Here is a 20,012-nt window from a genome sequence, read left to right as displayed (position 1 = left end):
AAATAAAATAAAATAAAATAAAATCTGCCCCAATAACTTGTGACCAAACAAATGCACTAAGACCTATCCACAGACATCAGCCTGGTTAGTCACAGCACAGCCCAACTCTTGACATCCGAGGCACCGGCAGGAAGTCTGAGCATGGGCGCGACACTCATAACACCACTGGGAGTCCAGGCGCCGGGAGGCTGGCACACCAACAAAACCTGTCATCTGTCCTGGGTCAGCAGCGGCATCACCTGGGCTGCTGGCGTCTGCCCACACTGGGCTAGTCTCCAAGTCGGGGTCAGAGGAGCGAGAATTCCAGGCCCTTCCCTGGGCCCTGGGCTCCACCTCCTCCAACCATTTACAGACATCTCTGTAGGAACATCCGTGGTGCCCGAACTCTTATCTCCAGATGATTTCCCGCCTGGGATTTCGAGAAGAGTTGTCAGCTCTCCTGGTTTCTGAAGAACTTGGGAGAGCAGCAGCACGCATGCACACACACACACACACACACACACTCACACACAGAGGCAGCAGACAGAGGAGGTGGGAGCACCAAGGTGCCCGGGGGCCGTTAGCCCTGATCACGCTGCAGATGGCCAGTCACTTGGGCCGGAGTCGTCACAGCAGCCAGCGCTGTGAGCAGGAGCAGGCCAGCTGCTTTAGGATTTCCGGAAGCGCACCTCACTCTGAGGAAGAGAACAGGAGAACAGGATGAAGGTGGGCGGGGAGCACAGAAGCCCATGGTGGGGCTCAGAGCAGACAGTTCAGCCCAGCTGTCACCTGGCACTGCCTCCCAGAGAGGAGGGGCCGGGAGGGAGAGGATGGAAGCAGGCTCGGAGAGCCCCACCACACCGGATTTCTAGAGCAGCCTTCCCCGCCCCGTTCCCCCTCCCAGCTCTCCACTTTCTGCCCCCGCCCCAGGCAGAGAGGTGAAGGGCAGGCTCAGCACTCCCTGCTTCACTGCTAAGGACGGGAGGCCCAGGGGAGGCAGAGTCTGAACTGGGTCAGCAGAACTGGGGGCAGACCCCCGTTCCTGATACCCAACTTCCGGCCGGGGAGGGAGGCCTCCTCTCACATGCGACCCTCAGTGGCCTGTGTGAACTCACACCTCGGCCACCACTGGGGAGAAGGGAGTGGCACTGGGGCTGGCACTGGGCCTGAGTCCAGCCTTTGGCAACTCCCTGAGCTCTATTCTGAGGGAAGCAAAGGAGAGAAAGAAACACAGGCAGCTAGAGTTGGCCCCAGGCCTGAGGTTTGACCCTATCCTGAACACCTCTGAATGCATCGGGCTGAGGGGGCCTCTGCCTACTCCCCAGGGAAGGCCTGGGGGCTCCTCTGGGCTCCCCACCTTTGGGAGTCCCCAGCCTGCTCGGTGCAGTGTCCCGGGGCAGGGCTCTCACCTCCATCTTGCTGTAAATCCAGGGGAGGATTTCTGTCACTTTGGTGTACACGCCGGGCTTGTTTCTCTGGCCACAGCCTGTGCCCCAGCTGGTGACACCTGTCAGATACCAGCGGTTGTTCTGCTCGCAGACAAGAGGCCCTCCGCTGTCTCCCTGGAGGGAGACAGCATGTCAGCAGGGCCGGCCTGACCCCATGTCAACCCCACACCCCAGCCTCCCCATCCCTAGGGTCCTGGGGCCTGAGCCCCACCCACAGACCCCTCACCTGGCAGGAGTCTCTGCCCCCACGGAGGTCCCCAGCACACATCATCCTTGGGGTAAGGTAACTGTCATAGACTGAATAGTCATTGCACTTCTTGAAGTCAATGAGCCTGACCTGCACCTCTCGGAGGAAGGGGGATGTCTTCTCTTCAGTGAAGTGGGGTTGGAGGAGAGAGAGGACAGAAGCCAGTGAGACTGTGGGAAGCTTCATGGCTTCTAGCTGCCCAACCCAGAACCCAGATTCCTGGGAGTGGAGGGCACCATGCCCATGCCTGGCCCCGGCCCAAGGGAGGCCCTCTGTGGTTAGACACCCAGGGCATTTGGGCGCACACACCCTCACATGAGACACAATTCACTGCACATAAAACAGAGACACACATGTACACAGACACACTCACAAGCCTATACGATGACCTGACATGCCGCACAATGCCTCTCTGAGTCCAGAGCACCGTCAGATACATGGCTTCATTTGTTTTCAGAAACCATGTGTCCTGAAGAGGCAGGTCTTACTAATCTATTTCCAGGTGGGGAAACCTAGAACTGAGGGAGGAAGTGACTTGCCCACGGTCACACAGCTAGCAGGTACGGAGGCAAGGTCATAAGAACGTGCACGCAGACCAGTCCTCTCTCCATCTCACAGAACAGGGAAAAGCGGCCCTGCCACGTGCAACAGGCCTGCGGCTAACAGCGAGGTCAGCCAGACCATGGTGTCCTCCTGTAAACAGTCTTGCAGGACCAACACTGGACAAGGCAGTCTGTGACCGGGATGAAGTGAGGCAAAACAGGCCCACTTCATCATCCTGCTTAAGGCCTGACAAAAACAAGGTCACTGTGCAAACCACAAAAATACCAAACATCCCCCTCTCCTGGCCAGTATGGGTGACTGCTGCTTCCTTACCAATTACAGCATCTAGACTCTTCTCCTAGATAAGATTAGCAAGAATCCCAATCATTGCGTTACCCTTGCTTTCTGACAGCATCCAGTCTAGAGAAAAGACCCACATCTTTGACCTCTCCCCAAACCACCCAAATCCTGCAAGTCCTTTCTATAATGGCACCCTCTTGTTGAGATGCTCCACGGCTCTCCATGGTGTGTGCTCTGCCTAATTGCAGTGAGCAATGAACCCAACTTGTTCAACTACAGGGGTTTTCTAGTCTTGGCTAGAGGGCATTGTCACAGCAGCTGCACTGGCATAGACGCAGGTGTCTATATACACACATTCACACCCAGGCCCATGAATCTGCACACCCAAACGCTCATCTAGACAGGCCTGCATCCATATACCAGACACATTGCCTCCGCATACACACATGCGCAGCCTAGCATCTCTGCCTCTCACCATCTGTCTCCTTGGTCTTGCCAAAGCCTGTGATCCAGCAGGTCTCATTGAGGCTGAAGGTCTGTCCATGCATGGGGAGGCAAGCAGGGTGGATGTGAGCTGCAATTAGACCTCAAGACATCAGTGGAGGAACAAGACCGGAGGTTTTGGTGGAGTGGGTAGAGGGTCAAAAGTACCAATGTTCTGGAAGCCCTCTCCCTGCCGCAGAGTGGCCCAGGGCCTTGGAATGATCAGGCAAGAAACATAATCACTTTATCTCAACCCTCCAGCCTTCTAGTTGCTGCCAGAGTTCTCAAAGCCAGTCTGATTTCAGTGGTTGCCCCGTGGGCAGGTGTATAAGCCTTGGAAGGTCCCTTGTGCCAAGCTGATACTGGGAGGCTGAGAGTCTCTCCCCACCAAGAGTGGCTGTCCTGGCTGAGCCTCTTCCATGCCTTTCCATCAGAGCAAGGAACCGCAGCAGACTAAGTCCCAGATATTATGGCCATGGCATCTCGGTGGTGTGTCCAGCCTGGCTTGGGGAGGGCACCTGGGCACCCTGGTTCATGTGGGGAGAACCAGGGCCCATGGTTCTCCTTCCAAATGTTCTCCCAGCACAGGGTAAGAAATCTCTCCAAGTAGGAAGAACACATCCCCAGGGATGCAGACCATAAAACTCTGCTAACTTGGTCCCACCAAGGTGCTGTTGTGTATCATTCATAAACTCCCTCTGAGGACTGGAGTCCTTAGATGGACTAGGGCATTGACCACTGAACTCCAATCTGCAGGAAGAAAATAATAGTTGGTAGATAGGATGTTCACAATAGTCTCAGCCATTTGTCATATTCACTACAGCATTCTCCACCTAGAACAGTGTGGAGGAAGAGGAGGTAGTGGAAGGATGAATGAATTTTAAATTTTTCTCCAAAAGTTGAACTTTAAATGTTGTTGGTGTCCACCACATTTTGTCTGCTAGAGACTAAACAAGCAAAAAATAAATGAAGGGATAGCATTCATTATTAACAAAAACCACAGGCTGGGCGCGGTGGCTCGCGCCTGTAATCCTAGCACTTTGGGAGGCCGAGGCGGGTGGATCGCTCGAGGTCAGGAGTTCAAGACCAGCCTGAGCAAGAGCGAGACCCCGTCTCTACTAAAAATAGAAAGAAATTATATGGCCAACTAAAAAAAGTATATAGAGAAAAAATTAGCCGGGCATGGTGGTGCATGTCTGTAGTCCCAGCCACTCGGGAGGCTAAGGCAGTAGGATCGCTTAAGCCCAGGAGTTTGAGGTTGCTGTGAGCTAGGCTGACGCCACGGCACTCACTCTAGCCCGGGCAACAAAGTAAGACTCTGTCTCAAAAAAAAAACAAAAAAAAAAAACAAAAACAAAAACCACAAAACATGATTTCTTTTCTATGCCCATTTTTGAGAGGTAAAGTTTTAAAAACATGAAACACCTTTCTGTGTTCCATTGTTCTGTATTCCACTCATTTTCACAAGTTTGCTCAGAAAGTACTGTGACTTCAAGGTGCTCCGGCTGCAAACGAGTTTAAGAAAATCTGCCCTGGTTTCTAAACCAAAAATCAGCTCACATTACTGCGTAAATGTGAGCTGCGATTCTCTGACTAAGGGTGTGTCACCTGCCCAGGGGCCTGTCAGAGCCTGGAGAGGGGCTGCCACGGTCTGAAAAAGATGTGCAATATTAGAGTAGCCTTCATTCGGTTTTAGGGATTATTTGATTTGTTTTGGAATTCTAAGTAATATTAAGGGGGGGGGGCAGTGAAAGGTAAGAGCTGGACGTTTAGCCAAACGGAGTCTGGGTTTTACAAGGCGGAGGCCTGTTCTGGTTCCCTTGCATGTGCGGGTGAGCAGCAGGGCAGGGGGCAGCTGGCACCCCTCACCTCATAGCCCCCCCACCAACCCAGACAAGGCTGGAGGGGCAGGAGGGATGGTGGGTGGGGCTGGGCTCTGGACGGGCGTGGTCATGCGTGGGCGTGGCCATACCCGGGCGTGGTTCTGGGCCAGCCCCGCCCAACCGAGCTCTACCCAGGGATCCTCCTCCTCACCCCACGCCGGATGAGCTGACTGCTCTGACTCACGACAGACACCGCCTCCATAATTAATGTTCCAGGAAACACCAGCTCACAGGCTCAGAGCATAAGAATGGCCGGACTAACCAGAGAGCCCTCCAAGGCTTCCGGAAGTCCCAGTGCTCCTACTTTTCCCACCTGTATGACTTTGCTTATGTCAGAGGACCCTGGCCTCATTCTTCAGGGTCCCTCCTGCTCCCCTTTACCCGTGTTCGCCAATCCTTTGAGGACTCACCTTAGCTACCCTTTCCTAGCCTGCCAGGGCTGATGAGTTGCCCCGTCTGCGTCTGCGACACTATAGCTCCCTGCCTCCCCCCAGCGTCGCATCATTGGCCTCTACCGGTTGCCTTGGTTTGTGTCGCCAATTTTGTTATATTTGTAATTGCAACTGCAGGGCTGGCTGTATAGTAGACACAAAGTATTTGATGAGTGAACAAATGAGTGAATGGGTGAATGAGTGAATGAATCCTTCTTTGACGTCCCCCGTCTGCAGTGATTTTCTAGGAACTTCCCTAGCATTTCCTTATGTAGCTTCATTTGGTCCTCAGCAGCGACTTCGTGGCAATTAGTTGTTTGAGTGTGTACTCGGCTTACGTTCCCAACTGCAGTGTAAGCAGTTTGCCAGCCTGGAGCTGAGTGGGAAGAGCCTGGCTTAGGAGTCAGACCAACCTGGGTCCAATCCTGGAGCTGCCGCCTACTACTCGTGGCCCCAGGTAATTCTCTCTCTCTAAAGCTCCATTTCCTCATATATCAAATGAAGCTAACAATAGTACCTGCTCCACGGGGTTGGTTGTAAAGAGTAAATGGAATTATACATGTAAAATGCCTTCTACAGTGTTTTGACCCTAGGTGTTCAGTTAATACCAGTGAAACAATTCAATCTATTTATATTGATTAAGACCAGTATCCAAGCCCTTGCTCTGTCACCAGTTTGCAATGTAAGATGTGTCATTTGGGGCAAATTTATTTCTAAACTTCGTGCCTCAGTTTCCCCATTATAAAACAGAAGTGTTCCATTTAATGATCACTAAGCATCTCTGACTTCTGCCATTCTGAAGCTCTGGGGCCCCAACATGAGTTGACAGGCACCGCCAAGTCCAAGGGCTGCCAATGGTGCCAGAGTCGGGGGAAGGGGCTGCAGATTTACTCACCGGACAGTGTCAGGGGCTTGGAGAGCCGCATGAGGGCGATGTCATAGTCATCCTGCTCGTCGGTGTAGTTGCTGTTGATGATGATCTGGGAGATGGAGGCTGCCTCAGGCAGCTGGTGCAGGTTGTTGGTGCCTGCGTACACCTTCCAGCCATCTAGGATCTTCTCCCGGGTCCTGCAAGAGCCGCAGGGAGCAGGGGCTAGTTACCCGCCTGGCAGAGTTTACATACAGGTAGCCACAGCCTGAGCACCAGCTTGGAGGCAGGAGGATGGATGAAAGGCCCTCTGGAGGGAACCCTCTATCCTATCCCTGGGGTCCAAAGCAACCCTTCACACCTTGCCCCTCCAAAATTCTGAACTGGTTGCTCTGCGCCTTACAGTAACGAAGGAGAAGGGATGAATAAGACCCCTTTGTGGCATTCAACCCCCACTATCTGATCTGCAAGTCATCAAGGATCCAATACAACAGTTGGGACGGATCTCAGTAGTGTCATCCTCAGCAGAAACAGAGATGTAGACAGGACAAAGTGACCACAGAAGACTCATTGCTGGGGAGGCCAGTGCCCTGGAGGCCTGGACCCAGGACTCTTTCCTGCCCCCCAGTCTGGGCTGTGGACCCCCAAAGGGCCAAGGCTGGCTGGTGACTGTCAGAAGCTGACTACAGTGCCCTCCCCAAAATCCCTGACCCACACACAGTCTCTAGGACAGCACTTCTGATTTTTTGGGCTCCTCTGCCTTGAGTTTCAGTTGCAGGAAGCAGCAACCAACCCAAAGCCTCTTTATTTTTCCCTGTTCTTCAGGGGCAGGCTCCCAAGTCCCTCTTCCTGCCTGCCTTTCTCTCCCTAGGTACCATCACTGGGATTTTTCTCATCCCTGGGTCTCACTGACAACAATACCCCCGACTCACACTCCAGGACACCAACTGCAAATCCTGGCCCTCGAGTGACCATCCAAGCCACACCAGCACTGCCTGGCCCATGGGTGCCCAACTCACGCCCACCGTCCTTGTCTACAGAGAAGTCAGCCTGCAGTCAGCCCTTCCCGATGATCCCCGGTCCTGGCAGCATGGAGTCACCCGCCCACTCGGGTACTTACACAAAGAAGCAGTGGGCAGCGGTGAGCACCCACTGGGCATCGATGAGTGTGCCTCCACAAATGTGGGTGGTGCCGTAGTGCAGACTAACTTGCCAAGGCCACTTGCTCTCTGGGGCCAGTGCCCCTCCCACAATCCGCCCGGTCATGGCCCTCAGCCCACAGTCTGGGGAAAGAGGAAGAGACACATTTTGAACCCTACTTCTCCCAGAGTTCTTCCTGAGTTCCTGCTCAGGACGCCTGTGCCACAATCCTGGGCCCAGGGTGGGCTTGAGTAACCACGTCCTAAATGGTACCCACCCACCCATGGATGCTGCTTTGCTCACTTAATCTGATACACACAGCTGTTTCCTGCCAAGGCAGAGCTACCACATGGTGGGTTAGCTTTCTGGGATCGTCCATTGGGAAGTTGGATCCACTGGGGCAAATTCCTCTTTCTTTCCACTCATTTGTTCTTTCGTTGATTTGACAAATGCTTACCAAGTGCCCCATGCTTTGGGCCCTGTGCCAGGCATTGGGGTTGTGATACTGCGTCCCAGAGCTGTTGTTAGGGGCCAAGGCATGCAGACGCATTCTAATAAGACCCTCAACTGACAAGCCCTATTATGGGGGTCTCTATCATTCAAAACAAAGGAGGAAGAAACTCCCTGTGATGCACAGGAGCAAACAGCTTCCTTGAAATGAGAGAGGTTGCTGGGCTAAGCTCCTGCCAAAGTCAGGAGGAGGGGAAATGTTACCCTGGGCTACCCCAGTGCCTTACAGGGGACCTGGACCCTGAAGCAGGCCTGTTGGCTAAGCCTCTCTTCCTGGCTTGGACCCTCAGGGCCAGTCATCTCCCTCAGAGGGGTCCCACCCTTCTGCCTCCTGGCTGCCACCCCACACTGGCCACAATCCAAGAAGAAGAGCATCTTACGGGAACACTGGAGAGAGACATACTGCTGGGAAGGGCATTCAGACCTGCAGGAGGAGACACAGAAGATGGGCAAAGGGTACATTAGCCACTTCCTCCAGGAAGGCTTCCTGATTGACTCCTGCTCAGTTCCTATTCCATTTCCAAGGGAGCTACCCTTTGCACAAGAAGGTGGAGATTCTGACCTTCTTCCTCTCATTGGGACATTCTCCCTTTCAGTGCCTTCAGGGGTGGTTCAATGCAAACCTCCTCCACTCTCATCTCCCACCCCCCAAATTTCTGTGGCAGATTGCACACATTGGCTAGATCCCTGTTCTTTGAACCTGGGACTACTTCACTGTCCCAGCATCTTTCCACAGCTAAACGGGTGGCCTGATACTCCTCTGACACAGTTCCTCAATGTAGCATGCAAACTGCACCCAGCACGGAGCAGCCATCCAGGTGCAGCGAATTCCCTTCCCTTCCCTCACTGGGCCTTCTCGCCCCTCCGCAAGGTACACCATGTTAGCTGGCAGAGCACCCTCAAACCTCCCCCTCAGCGGGCCTGGGACAGGGGGCTCTAGGGCAAAGATGACAGAGGATGACGAGGCCAGGGAGGAGGCCGATGCTTCCCAGGTGGGCTGCCCTGTCCCTGACACTCATACCTGGCAGCCGCCTGCTGCTGCTCCCCCACCCTGTCCCCAACCCCAGGGATGCTTCTCTCTCCCCGCCCCAGACCACTCCCAGTAGCAGCTTTCAGTCCAGACACCTGGCTGACTGGCGGCCCCAAGGCTTGTGAATTGTCTCTGCCAACCAGGTAAACTCTCAGGGGCGCCCTGGTGATCTCTGTACCAAGCCTCATATAAGAATTTTTACGTCAGGCGACAGTATGGTGAATGAGGACTGTTTCCGGGGTGCCCCGACACTCTGAACTCCTGGAGGCTGGGACCCCGAAAGGGAAAAGGGGGGCGCGCCCTGACTCAAAGCCCCTCCCCACCTCCTCATTCGCCTGCTCACAAACAGCCCAGCCCACCCTGCCATACCTGTGGAGGCTTTCCTGGACAGTGGAGTTGTATTCAGAGATTGAGAAACTGCTGGCAAAATCCCTGTGGGCCACCTCGGTTGTCCGGTAAGCACTGCAAGGGAGGAGGGAAGAAGAATGAGCACCTGGAGGCAAAGTCCACCCAGGTCCTCCGGCGGGCATTAGAGCCCCCACCAGCTGGCAGAGGCCAGGCTGTGATGGCCTAAATGGTCCACGCAGCAGTCAAAGCCCAGGACAGTCTGACTCCACTGCCCCACCCCTGCTAGCCCCATGTGGCTACCCTAGTAGTGCCCAGTAGTTCCCAGTGTAGACTGGCAGCATTAAAATTGCCTGGGAAGTTGTCAGAAATGCAAATTCTCTGGTCCCACTCCAGGCTTACTGAATCAGAAACTGTGGGCGGGTGGGCCCAGCAGTCTGTATTTCAAGAGGCTGTCCCGTGATGCTGACGCATGTTCAAGTGTGAGAAGCACCACTCTAGCCCTTTTCCATCCAAACCGTGATACGTGGACCAGGCAGCAGCACCACCCCAGCCCCACTGAACCAGAGTCTGCATTTTAAAGAATCCCGGGTTACTGACTTACACATTAAAGTTTGAGAGCTCTGGGCAAGCCCACTGGGTCTCAGGCCACAGTGTGCCTAAGAATCACCTTGGGATGTTTGCTAAGCAGGTTCTAAGCCCTAATCTCAGGGACTCTGATTCTGGGGTACATTTTTACAAGCGCGGCAGGTGATTCTGACGTGTGCCGCTCTCTGTGTGGAACTTGTGTGCTTTTCTAGAACGTGGTACCCTTGCATGACGCCATGTTTTTGTACACGCCGTTCCTCCTCCCAGAGGGTCCGTTCCTCCACTCTCTGCCTCTTCCAAGAGCAGCTAGGCACCCTCTGTCGTGTGCCCTTCGTGCTCCACACTGTCCTGAGCATTACACATCACCTTGTGCTGTGACTATGGTTTAAGCCTCTCTCACTAACCACACTAGAGGTTCCTCAAGGGTGGGAGCCTTTGTGTTTAGGTGCCACACAGTCTTTGGCACATAACAGAAGCTCAGTGACTGTCCTTTGAATAAATGACATCGAGAGAACTGAATGCCCAAAGGAAGTTTGCACTTGCGTGAGGTCATCCACCTCATTGATAAAAGACGCCCATCGTCTTCCACCCGATCCCTCAGGTCCCCTTTCTCGGATCCGGACTCTGAGGCTGAGGTGGGGGCAGAGAACTCGTTCTAAGTCCTAGGCTCCCCCCACCTCTGGTTTTCCAGGTGTCGCTTCTACAAAGAACCCACAGTGAGATCCTCAACCCTTCTCCTCACACATACTGGTGAGCCCCAAATCCACTCAGCTTGCAAACTCAGACCCAGAGGTGGGATGGAGATGTTCCTTCAAGCTGGAAGGGTGCTGCTCACCCTACTCCCTGCTCCACCCACCAGCGTTGGCTGATTTGTTTAAAATCTTTACAGCCAAAGATCCTTATGACTTTGCCTGGCCTCACCTGCCCCATCGCATTTCCCATTTGATGAGTTCTAGCCCAAGCCGCAACTGCCACAGATCAAAGTCCACTGAAGGGCTCTGCACGGTCTGAGCTTCTAGTTCCCAGACCTAAGAAGGAAAGACCTGCCCAAATTCCCCTCCACCTCTCAGGGCCACCACCGTGACCACTGCATGTGATAATGGACAGGAGGGTGCTTTGATGCAAAGAACCATGTAAGGGCCTGATATTAATACTATTACAGCTCTACAATAATTTCTCTGGCCTCATGGAAATAGCTTGCTCCAAACTCACAGGATCCTAGGGCCCGGTGTCTTTGACTACCTCACGAGTGTCCTGAGCTAGTGAGATCAGCCCTGGTCTGATGTGGTTGAGGCATCCCTGAAGCTGGCCCTGGGGTGCGGGGGTAGTTTACCTCTGGAAGCCCAGCTGCTGGCAGGTCTTCTCTGAGTAGGAATCATTCCAGCTGTCGCTGCAGATGGGAAGCCACTGATGGGAGGACCCAGAGTAGACTTTAAGCAGAGATGTATCCCAGTCAAACCTCACTGCAGGGCAAGAAAAAGGCAGAGCCAGTGCTTAGCACCTAGGAAGGTTCAAGCTCTTGGGGGATTAGTTGAATAAGGCTCTGAGAAGCTCCTGTCCTGAGGCTCCTTGTTGAGGTCCAGGAGCTTGGCCTGAGCAGTGATGGGCAGAAGCCCAGGATGCCCAGTAAGGCAGAGCCAAGGCAAGGGGCTGGGGCAGGGCAGAGAGCTCGCCTCCCAATAGGACCCAGGGGGCCGTTGCTGGGAGAAGGGGTGAGCACTGCCAGCAGCCATCACTCTGTGCCCAGATGAGAGCATGACAAGGAGAATAAAGTGCATGATCTGACTAAGTGCCCAGGGGCCAGGCCCAGTCCCATGGACACAGTCTTGGGCAAGGGCACACGTAAATGGACAGTGGGATGGATGGGACATGCACGCACCGCCCACTGCAGGGCTGTATGGAGGCAGCACGTGCAAGATCCACTGAGGACCAGAGTTCACCTAGGCCAGCTGTTTACAAACTGACAGTCAAGAAACCACAGGATGACAAGTCAGAGGTCACCTGGTGGACAAAGAAGAGAGGCACATAGATGGGACTCCAGACCCCACACCCACCTCCAGCCAGAGCTGCTCTGCTTTGCTCAGTCTGATACTTGGCAGTTGTCACATTTTGTGTGAGAACCACTGATCTTGTCCCATTCATTCATTTTACAAATTAGGAAACTGAAGCCCAGAGAAGGTAAGTGACTTGTCTAAGTCACGCAGCACTCAAAGCCAGGTTTCAAACTCCAGACTACTATGACTAGACCCCAGATCTGCTGATCCCAGGTCTGCTACCTCCTGTTTCAGCTGCACCACATAGTTTGCGGTGACCGGAGTGCGGGCACGTGCGCGCAAGCACACACACTCTCCCCGTGCCCAGCCTCCTTACCGCAGCCCAGCTCGTCACTCTTCAGCTTGCAGTCCACCACCCCGTCGCAGCGAACGGCATGCCTGGGACAGCTCTCTACCTGCTCCTTGTACTTGATCCCTGTGCGGCCCTGCCAGAAGTAGACTGGAAGGAAAAAGGGAGACAGCCGGGTCACTGCCAGCCCCGAGTGACAAGGCACGAAGCAGCCCAAGGCCCTGGGGGTTCTGAGACACCGACCTGCAATCCCTCTTGGAATCTGGGGCTCTCGTCCCCCATCTGTATGGAGAGAAAGGCTGCTGAGGAATGCTCCGGAGTGCTCCAGAAAGCTCCTGCAAGCAGGGCAGCACCAGGAAGACTCGAGCAGCCAGCCACCCAGAGGGACAGAGAGAGAGAGAGGGAGAGAGAGAGGGAGAGGTGTGGAGACGGGTACCACTTTGGGAACGCCCCTCCCTACGCGCTGGCAGGGGTAGTGGCCAGAGAAACCACCTCCTCCAGTATCCCAGAGCCCCCTTCTCAGAACCCCTCTGCCATCCCACCTCCTCTGTGCTCCACAGGGTCACAGCAGAGAAACTGTGACTTCACGGTCACACACACGCAATCACCACCTGTCTGCTCCTCTCAAAGGCTCCCGTCCTTCCAGCCCCAGAGGCTCCTGGCTTTTCTCCTGCTCCCTCCCCCCTGAACAGGGGACATCCCCTGTGCTCCGTTCTTTCCCCGTTACTTGTCTTTCTGCCTTGAATGTCTTCTCATTCAACGAGCAATTCTAGGTGGCTGATTCCCAAATGTACAAGTTGGGTCTAAAAGAAAACAACTGTGCAAACCATATGTGAAAATCAGCCTCATGACTGATCTCTGATGGCAACCTCCTTCCAAACCAGAAACCGTGGCCCCTCCTGCTGGGAGACACCTCCCCTCAGCTGCCTCACAGACCTGAGGTCTAGCTCCTCACCCTGCCCCTCATCCTCAACCGGCTCCTCAGCCCCACCGCCCTCTTCTGCCCCGGCCTCACCATGCTTTTGGTCACTGAGGGTGAATGCCGCCCTGTGCAACTGCTCCTTCCAGGTCCAGACACAGATCCCCTCTGATCTCTTGGGCTGGCCCCTCTCCAAGCCCTGGACTTCCTCTCCTCCCATGCCCTAGGCTCAGAGCCTCCAGGGGGCCCCTGGGCAGCCCCCTCAGAATGCTCACAAAGCCACATGTTGACATGCAGCGGAGAGAGTGCTGAGCAGGGAGCCAGGAAGCCTGGGCTCTAGTCCTGCCCCACCATGTAGCTGCTCTGTGACCTGCACAAGTCAAGCCACCTCCCTGGCCTTGGAAGTCTATAGGTCTCCCTGGCAGATGGACTTCAGAAAATGCTGTGAAACCACCCAAGAGTTTTAATTCTAGTCAGCGGGGCCACCCGTGGGTGCCATCTCATCCCTCCATGGGTGCTTCCCCACTCTCTCTTGGGGGGGTGCCCTGGGTGGGGAGGGGAGGGAGGGCAGGCAGCAGGTGCCGGCAGGAGGCTCCCTGTGGCAGGCATTGTGCCGAGGCCTTTCTGTGCATTGTGACAGTGACTCCACCACCTGATCAGACAGAAGGGGAAACTGAGGCTTGCAGTGTTAATGAACTTGCCAAAGTCACGCAGCGGGTCACTGGCAGAACTGGGGTGCCCCAGCAAGTCTGCACGGTGCCATAGCCTCCTCTTCCAGCACGCTGCCTCCTGCTCAACAGCCCACCCAGCCCGTCACCACCCATGCTGCCTCTTCAACAGAGTCCTTATTCCTCGGCCTGGCATTTAAAGTTCTCCATGGTGTGGCCTGGCCTTACCAAACCAAACAGATGGCCTGAGGTCCCCAAATGTGCACTCTCCTCTCTGGTTAGCCGGGTCCTCCCTCTCCTTCTCCCCTCTGCTGCCCTTGCGCACCTGGGAATGTGGGCAGCCATCCACGCATGTGCCCTGTCAGGGGCATCACGGCTCTCTTGTCTTCCAGGTCCTCATCTGGCCCCACGGCCATCAGGAGCTGTCCCCTGCACCCAGCCCGCACAGCTGTCACCTCCTCCTCACAGTCACACTGAAATGCATCTGCCCTTCATGGTTTCCAGCCATCCTCCAGGAGACCACCCTCTCACCCAGGACGGGACAGCACAACGCGTGCTCACATTTGCTCCCTCCTAGGGTTTCCCACTGTGCTGGGCTCATGGTGGACCCCCGGGCAGAGAACCCAGGGACATGTCCTGGGCATCTTTTCCAAAGAGAGGGAGGAGATTGAGGGGCCTGAACCCCTGAACACTGAACACCATCCCGTTGACTGAATATCATTGAGAGACTTTTTTTTTTTTTTTTTTTTGAGACAGAGTCACATTCTGTCGCCGTGGCTAGAGTGCAGTGGCATCATCATAGCTCATAGCAACCTCAAATTCCTGGGCTCAAGCGATCCTCCTGCCTCAGCCTCCTGAGTAGCTGGGACTACAGGTGCACGCCACCATGCCCGGCTAAGTTTTCTATTTTTTTGTAGAGATGGGTTCTCGCTCTCGCTCAGGCTGTTCTCGAACTCCTGGCCTCAAGTAGTACTCCCTCCTCGGCCTCCCAGAGTGCTAGGATGACAGGTGCGAGCTACTGTGCCCGGCCTGAAACAGCTAGCATTTTTAGGGTGAGATTTTGTGCCAGGTGTTGCACCATTATCTCATTTATTCCTTATAACTCAGGGAGTTTGGACTGAGATTTCATGGGGCACATGGTGAATTGAATGAACAGATGAATTTTCTCCCACCTGAGCTCAGAGTGGTCGACTAACCTGCCCAAGTGAGCAGTGGCACAGAGGAGCCCAAGCCCAGGTGCTTCTCACTCCCCAACTCCTAACCTGGCTCCCTCAAAGCAGGGTACACTATGGTCCAAGGCCATTTGCAGGAGTGGCCCTTTGTGAACAGGGCAGCTGGGTAAGCCTGTGGTCCCCAGGCCTGTCCCTGCTGTGTCCCCCCTTCCCCGGGTTCCCCTCCACCCTGCAGTGACCAGAACCCGCCCCTGATCCCTCCTTCAACTCACAGAGGATGATGAGCGACACGACGAGGGCGATGAGCAGGAGCACGCACCCGATGAGCGGCAGCCGCTTCATGCCTTCCCGCCAGGAGAACTTGGGCAGGCTGATACCTAGGAGCGGGGGAGGGTGAGGCTACTGCGGGGAGGCCGGCATGGCGGAGGAGGGAGAAGGAAACAGGGCTGGCCGGGGAGGGCCCCAGTAGTACCTCTGCACCCCAGAGTAAGGCACTGCCCTGCCTGCTACCAACAGCTGTTCTGTACTGAGCTCTTCCTCTGGGCCAGCCAGGCACTTTGCGTGTGTCCTCGTCCTTAATTCTCACAGCAACCTTGTGAGCTGTCTTATTAGGCCCATTTTATAGATGGGGAAACTGAGGTTCATGGGCATGAAATAGTTTAGCCAAGGTTACTAGTAAGTGGCGTGTCTCATTCCAAAGCCTACTGTGCCAGAGTACCTCACCTGCCCTTGAGGGGGCAAGACTGTGGATGGGCCCCAAACCAAGGTTGACCCTCCAGAGCCAGATATCACCCAGGCCTGTTTGTATTGTGGTGGGGACAGTCTGACGTCTGGAGATGGGAGGAGGGCAAAGTTGGGAGGGGCAGGAACAGTTTCCCTAAGGCAGAGCCAGTCCCCAAGGCCCACTTGGCCTCTCTGACTTCCTGGTAGCTGAACCGTACAACCCACAGTTTGAGGGGCTGGGGGTGGAGGTGCATGCCTGGTCAGAACCTCCCCACTTCCTGTCCACCCACAGCGGGGCCCACTGATCATGACCTTGCTCCGCTGCGGACCCCAGCTTCCCGGACAGACCCACAAGGCCACCCAAGGAAGAGCCCTGGTCTCTAACGGAGGGCCCTCGCTACTGAAATCAGCGACCTGGGTTGTGCAGCCTCCAAAGTTACACACTGCTTCGTGGGTCTCAGTTCCTTATTGCCTACCCACCTTGCCCCTAATTTTCCATTGTCTTGAGTTTCCATGTAAGGGTTCCTTTCTTCCCCCACCTCCCCAGGTCCCTCACTGCCCACCCCAAACTCCCATCCCGCCATCATTTCCCATTATGAGGAGCAGAGGGTGCCAGTGCTGGGATTTCCCCCTGGCCCATGGACTGCTTCCCTGTTCCTCTTGCCTTCCCTGAAGGATTCCCCTTACCTGGGCTCTCCCCGTTGGCCCTGGTGGCTGGCGCTGACCTGGCAGGAGATGCCCGGACGGGTACAGCCCCCACTGGTGTTGCTCTGACAAGGTACACTCTGGTCGGGGAGGATGTCATGGAGGCCGACCTGGCAGATGATGACCTGCTGGATGATGACCTGGAAGGTGATGCCCGAGCCGGAGATGCCCGAGCTGGAGATGTCCGGGCTGGAGATGTCCTGGATGGAGATGCCCGAGCAGGAGATGATGTCCCTGCTGGAGACGGCCTTGCTGGGGAAGCATTCTGAAAGCAGAGTGAAGAGCATCCCTCAGGCTGCTCCCTGCCGACCCACCCCAGCCGTCGGCCCTGCTGAGCTGGGAGACAGATGCTCTGGGGCCACCAGCTAGGGGTTGAGCAAAGCCTCCTAGACAAGGAAGTGTCTGAGAAGAGGAGTATGTCCAAGTGCAGAATGAAATTCTGGCCCCCAGTTCCCCTAGAATCTTTCCCCAACAGGACCAGCAGAGGTGGGCAGAGGGCAGTGGGCCATCTGCCTGGGGCTTAGGGACGCCTGCTTAGCCTACGAGTGTCTAGGGAGGGTCAAAAGAAGAGGCTGCTGGGCTGGTCACTCACTCTGAGAGCTTGTGTCAAGGAGATGTGGCCCCCAGTGGGGGAAGTACCCGCCCCTTCTGCCCTCTTCATTCCCACTCCTGCCTCCCCAGCCTTTTCTTTTGTGTATGTGTGTTAGATTATGAAATATTGTTCCTACTGTGAGTTACAGTCAACAAGTCTGAAAAGCACTGCTTAAGAAAAGCCCTGTCCTGTTTGTCTTGTACCTGACCATGCTCAGCAACACCAGAATGTGTGCGTGTGTGCAGGCTGGCATGTGCACACACGTGCACACACACACACACACACCAGGGAAACTGCAGAGGCAAGGTGCGGGAGAAGGTGTGAGTGCTGGGCTACGATTCCAGCACCCTTGGACAAGATTCTTAACCTTACCCAGCTGTAGGTGGAGTGATTTACTAATTTAGATTTAGTACTTTAATTTGTAGTTATAGAGGACATAACACGCTCTAAGTGCTTTATATGTATTTACTCATTTAATCCCCTTAATAAATAGTTCCTGTGAGGTAGGAATTATTATTATTCCCATTTTGCAAAGGGGAAACAAAGGCCAAGGGGTTAAGTGACGTGACCAAGTTCTCACAGCTAGAAAGGAGCAGAGGGAGGGTTTGAGCCCAGAAGTCATGTTCTGGAGGTTGTGTTCTCAACCTCAAGGCTTTGCTGACTCTTTGAGGAGGGACGCATGACAGAATGCAGCCCCTGGCCATAGCAGGCAATCTGCAAATGCCAGTCTTGTTCCTTTCCTGGAGAGCCTCTGGGGTGCTCCAGATCTGGGAGAGGGAGGCAGCGGGCAGGCAGTGGTGATGGGAAGTTCCTGAGCGGTCACACGAGGCATCTTCTCACCTTCCTCTGGCCCCTTACAGAGATCTCTGACATCCTCCCACCTCTCTGCCTCTGCAGCCCCCTCTCAAGTCCCCAGAGAAGCAGGACAAGATGGAACTGGCCTCACCCATGGGCCATGTCTGACTCCCATTACAATTCCTGCTGAGAACTGGTTGGCTGCTCAGGAGGGCAGGTTTCCCGGTGGGCAGCAGAAATCGTGGAGAAAGCCCACCCGGGGTTTCTCCTGTGCTGAGGACAGTCTGCAGGGATGTGCAAAGGAGACAGAAGGCTCTAGGCTTCTGGGACCTCTGGAGCCTCTGTGGCCATCCCTCACCTCCTGCTGTGCTTAAAAGCATTTGACGTTATTACTGAGCTGGCCAGGTAAACGTCCCCCTCATTAGAACACTTGCCCCAAGTCGACATCACCATCCCTGCCAAGTTGGGTTTTTTGTTTTTATTTAAAAAAATTCCCTCTTCTGGGTGTTCAAAGTGATTAGTTTGATCACTCTCATTTTTCTGGGAGCTGTGGGATGAATTCAAGGAGGAATCGTGAGTTCCTGACCACACTCATCTCGCCAGAGGCAGGGACCAGGACGGGTCCCCCGGGGAGTACAGGGCTACTTGGCAGACGTGGGTCCCGACGCCCCGGCAGCTGAGCAGGCGCACACTTGCGTGTGTCTAGGGACCTGAAGGGCAGCTGCTGCTGGCCCAGGGGACCCAGGGCTGAAGTGGCCACTGTCTGGACACTCGATTTCCATAAAAAGGAGACAAGTTAGTCCCTGGCAGCTTTAAGGGGAACAGGATTGGGGTTGGGGGCAAGGAGGGTGGCGAGGATGTGTGGAAATAGAGAAGGCATCCGCAGACAGCGCTGGCTTTGGAATCAGGCAGACCTGGGTCCCAGTGCTGGGTCTATAAGGGAGTAGCAGTGTGACATTGGGCCAGCCCCTTAACTGCCTTTTTCTTCATCTGTAAAATAGGACCAATGACCCTGAGGACCCAGTGAGATCATGGAGGAGAGCTCTTGCCAATGCCCGGCACACAGCAGTTGCGTAGGAAACGCTGCTCCCCTCCCCTTTGCCTTGGCACACGCGGCCCCCGCCGTGCTGAGATTGAACAGTCACAGGGCATGACCGAAGGGGCTGAAAGGTGGTGCGAGCTCATCGTAGGGAGAAAGACCGTGCTGGACATAAGCCAGAAGAATAAGATCCTTTAGTAAGAGGGACAATCCCCAGCCGTGTGAGGCCCTGAGCTTCCCACAGTGGTGGCCTGAGCCTTGGCCTCTGCCAGGGGTCCTGGCGTTGTGGCACCTCCACTGGTGCCTCGTCTCCTGCCCTGCTACGTTCACGCTGTAAGTCTTCCCCCAGCTCAGGGGGACTCCCATAAGTCAGTACAATAAAATGCCAATAGCTCACCCACGTATGGCACTTAGAGTGTACAATAAACTTTCACGCCTATGACCTCATGAAGTCATCCCTCCATCCCTGGGAGGTTGGTACTTTTAGAAGCCCATTTTACAGATGAGAAAGCCAAGTCTCAGAGCTTGGATGGCTTAGAATCACAAGATCAGGATTTTACCCCATGCTTATTTGCATCTGAGTCCACTGCCCTTCTTGAGTTCGAAGAGCCTCCCGGGGCAGTCTTCTCCCTGAAACATGTGGACGCGTGTTCATTTTGCACTTGTGACATGGCCTGAGAACTGGGACCTGGGGCCCTACAGGGCTGGGAGCACCACTGGGAGCCTGGGGGTGGGGCCCTGGGGTTCCTGCAGGGATCTTGGTCTTGTGGAACTTTCCAGTGTGACCCATGGTCGGGCCCTGAGTCCTGCCAGGCCTGGGCAGAGCCTAGTGACCTGGAGCCGGGGTCAGGGTGGGTGCCAAGCGCTCTGGGTTAGAGAGACCATGCTGGAATCCAGCCCCGCCTCTAAGCCAGCTGGGTGACCCCGGGCAAGTGACTTCTCGGCTTTACATCTCAGTTTCCTTATCTGTAAAGCTGAGCTAATCACCTTGCATCATAGCATTGTAGTCATAGATGATATATGCAAAGGCCCGACACACAGTGTGGGCTTGGTTAACTTTAGCTGTGACGGTGCGGTTTGTTTATCGGTTTGTTTGTTTGTTTAAGAATGCTGGGCTTGAAACAGAAAGATCTGTTTGAGTATGACTGCATCTGTTACTAACTGGGTTACCTGCGGCAAGTAACTTAACCCTTGAGAACCGGCTTTCATGTGTGTAAAATGGGGTACATTTTATCCCCTTCCCCCAGATAAATAGGGAATA

At 54.8% G+C, this 20,012-nt stretch overlaps 1 protein-coding gene across 1 annotated transcript; it reads right to left on the bottom strand.

Annotated features, from left to right (window-relative positions):
* Window positions 1–647: 647 nt before the first annotated feature.
* On the bottom strand, window positions 648–19,541 carry TMPRSS13 (transmembrane serine protease 13). The gene is made up of 13 exons (XM_069470465.1): window positions 19,452–19,541; window positions 16,308–16,590; window positions 15,170–15,274; window positions 12,166–12,288; window positions 11,129–11,258; window positions 9,232–9,324; window positions 8,213–8,256; window positions 7,303–7,465; window positions 6,210–6,382; window positions 2,993–3,091; window positions 1,654–1,796; window positions 1,389–1,541; window positions 648–674 (listed from the first exon to the last, which is right to left on the bottom strand). The coding sequence occupies exons 1-13, from the start codon at window positions 19,539–19,541 to the stop codon at window positions 648–650; spliced, it is 1,626 nt and encodes a 541-aa protein (XP_069326566.1).
* Between the last annotated feature and the right edge of the window lie 471 nt (window positions 19,542–20,012).

This window comes from Eulemur rufifrons, chromosome 6 (assembly GCF_041146395.1).
Source record: "Eulemur rufifrons isolate Redbay chromosome 6, OSU_ERuf_1, whole genome shotgun sequence".
Lineage (NCBI taxonomy): Eukaryota > Metazoa > Chordata > Mammalia > Primates > Lemuridae > Eulemur > Eulemur rufifrons.
This window is presented reverse-complemented; position numbering and strand designations above follow the sequence as displayed.

Coding starts and splice junctions, on each gene's coding strand:
- TMPRSS13 (XM_069470465.1), bottom strand. CDS start 19,541: ATGGGTCACACTGGAAAGTTCCACAAGACCAAGATCCCTGCAGGAACC. Junction 16,591..19,451: donor CCAGTGGTGCTCCCAGCCCT/GTAGGGCCCCAG, acceptor CTCTGCTTTCAG/AATGCTTCCCCAGCAAGGCC. Junction 675..1,388: donor GGATTTACAGCAAGATGGAG/GTGAGAGCCCTG, acceptor TCTCTTCCTCAG/AGTGAGGTGCGCTTCCGGAA.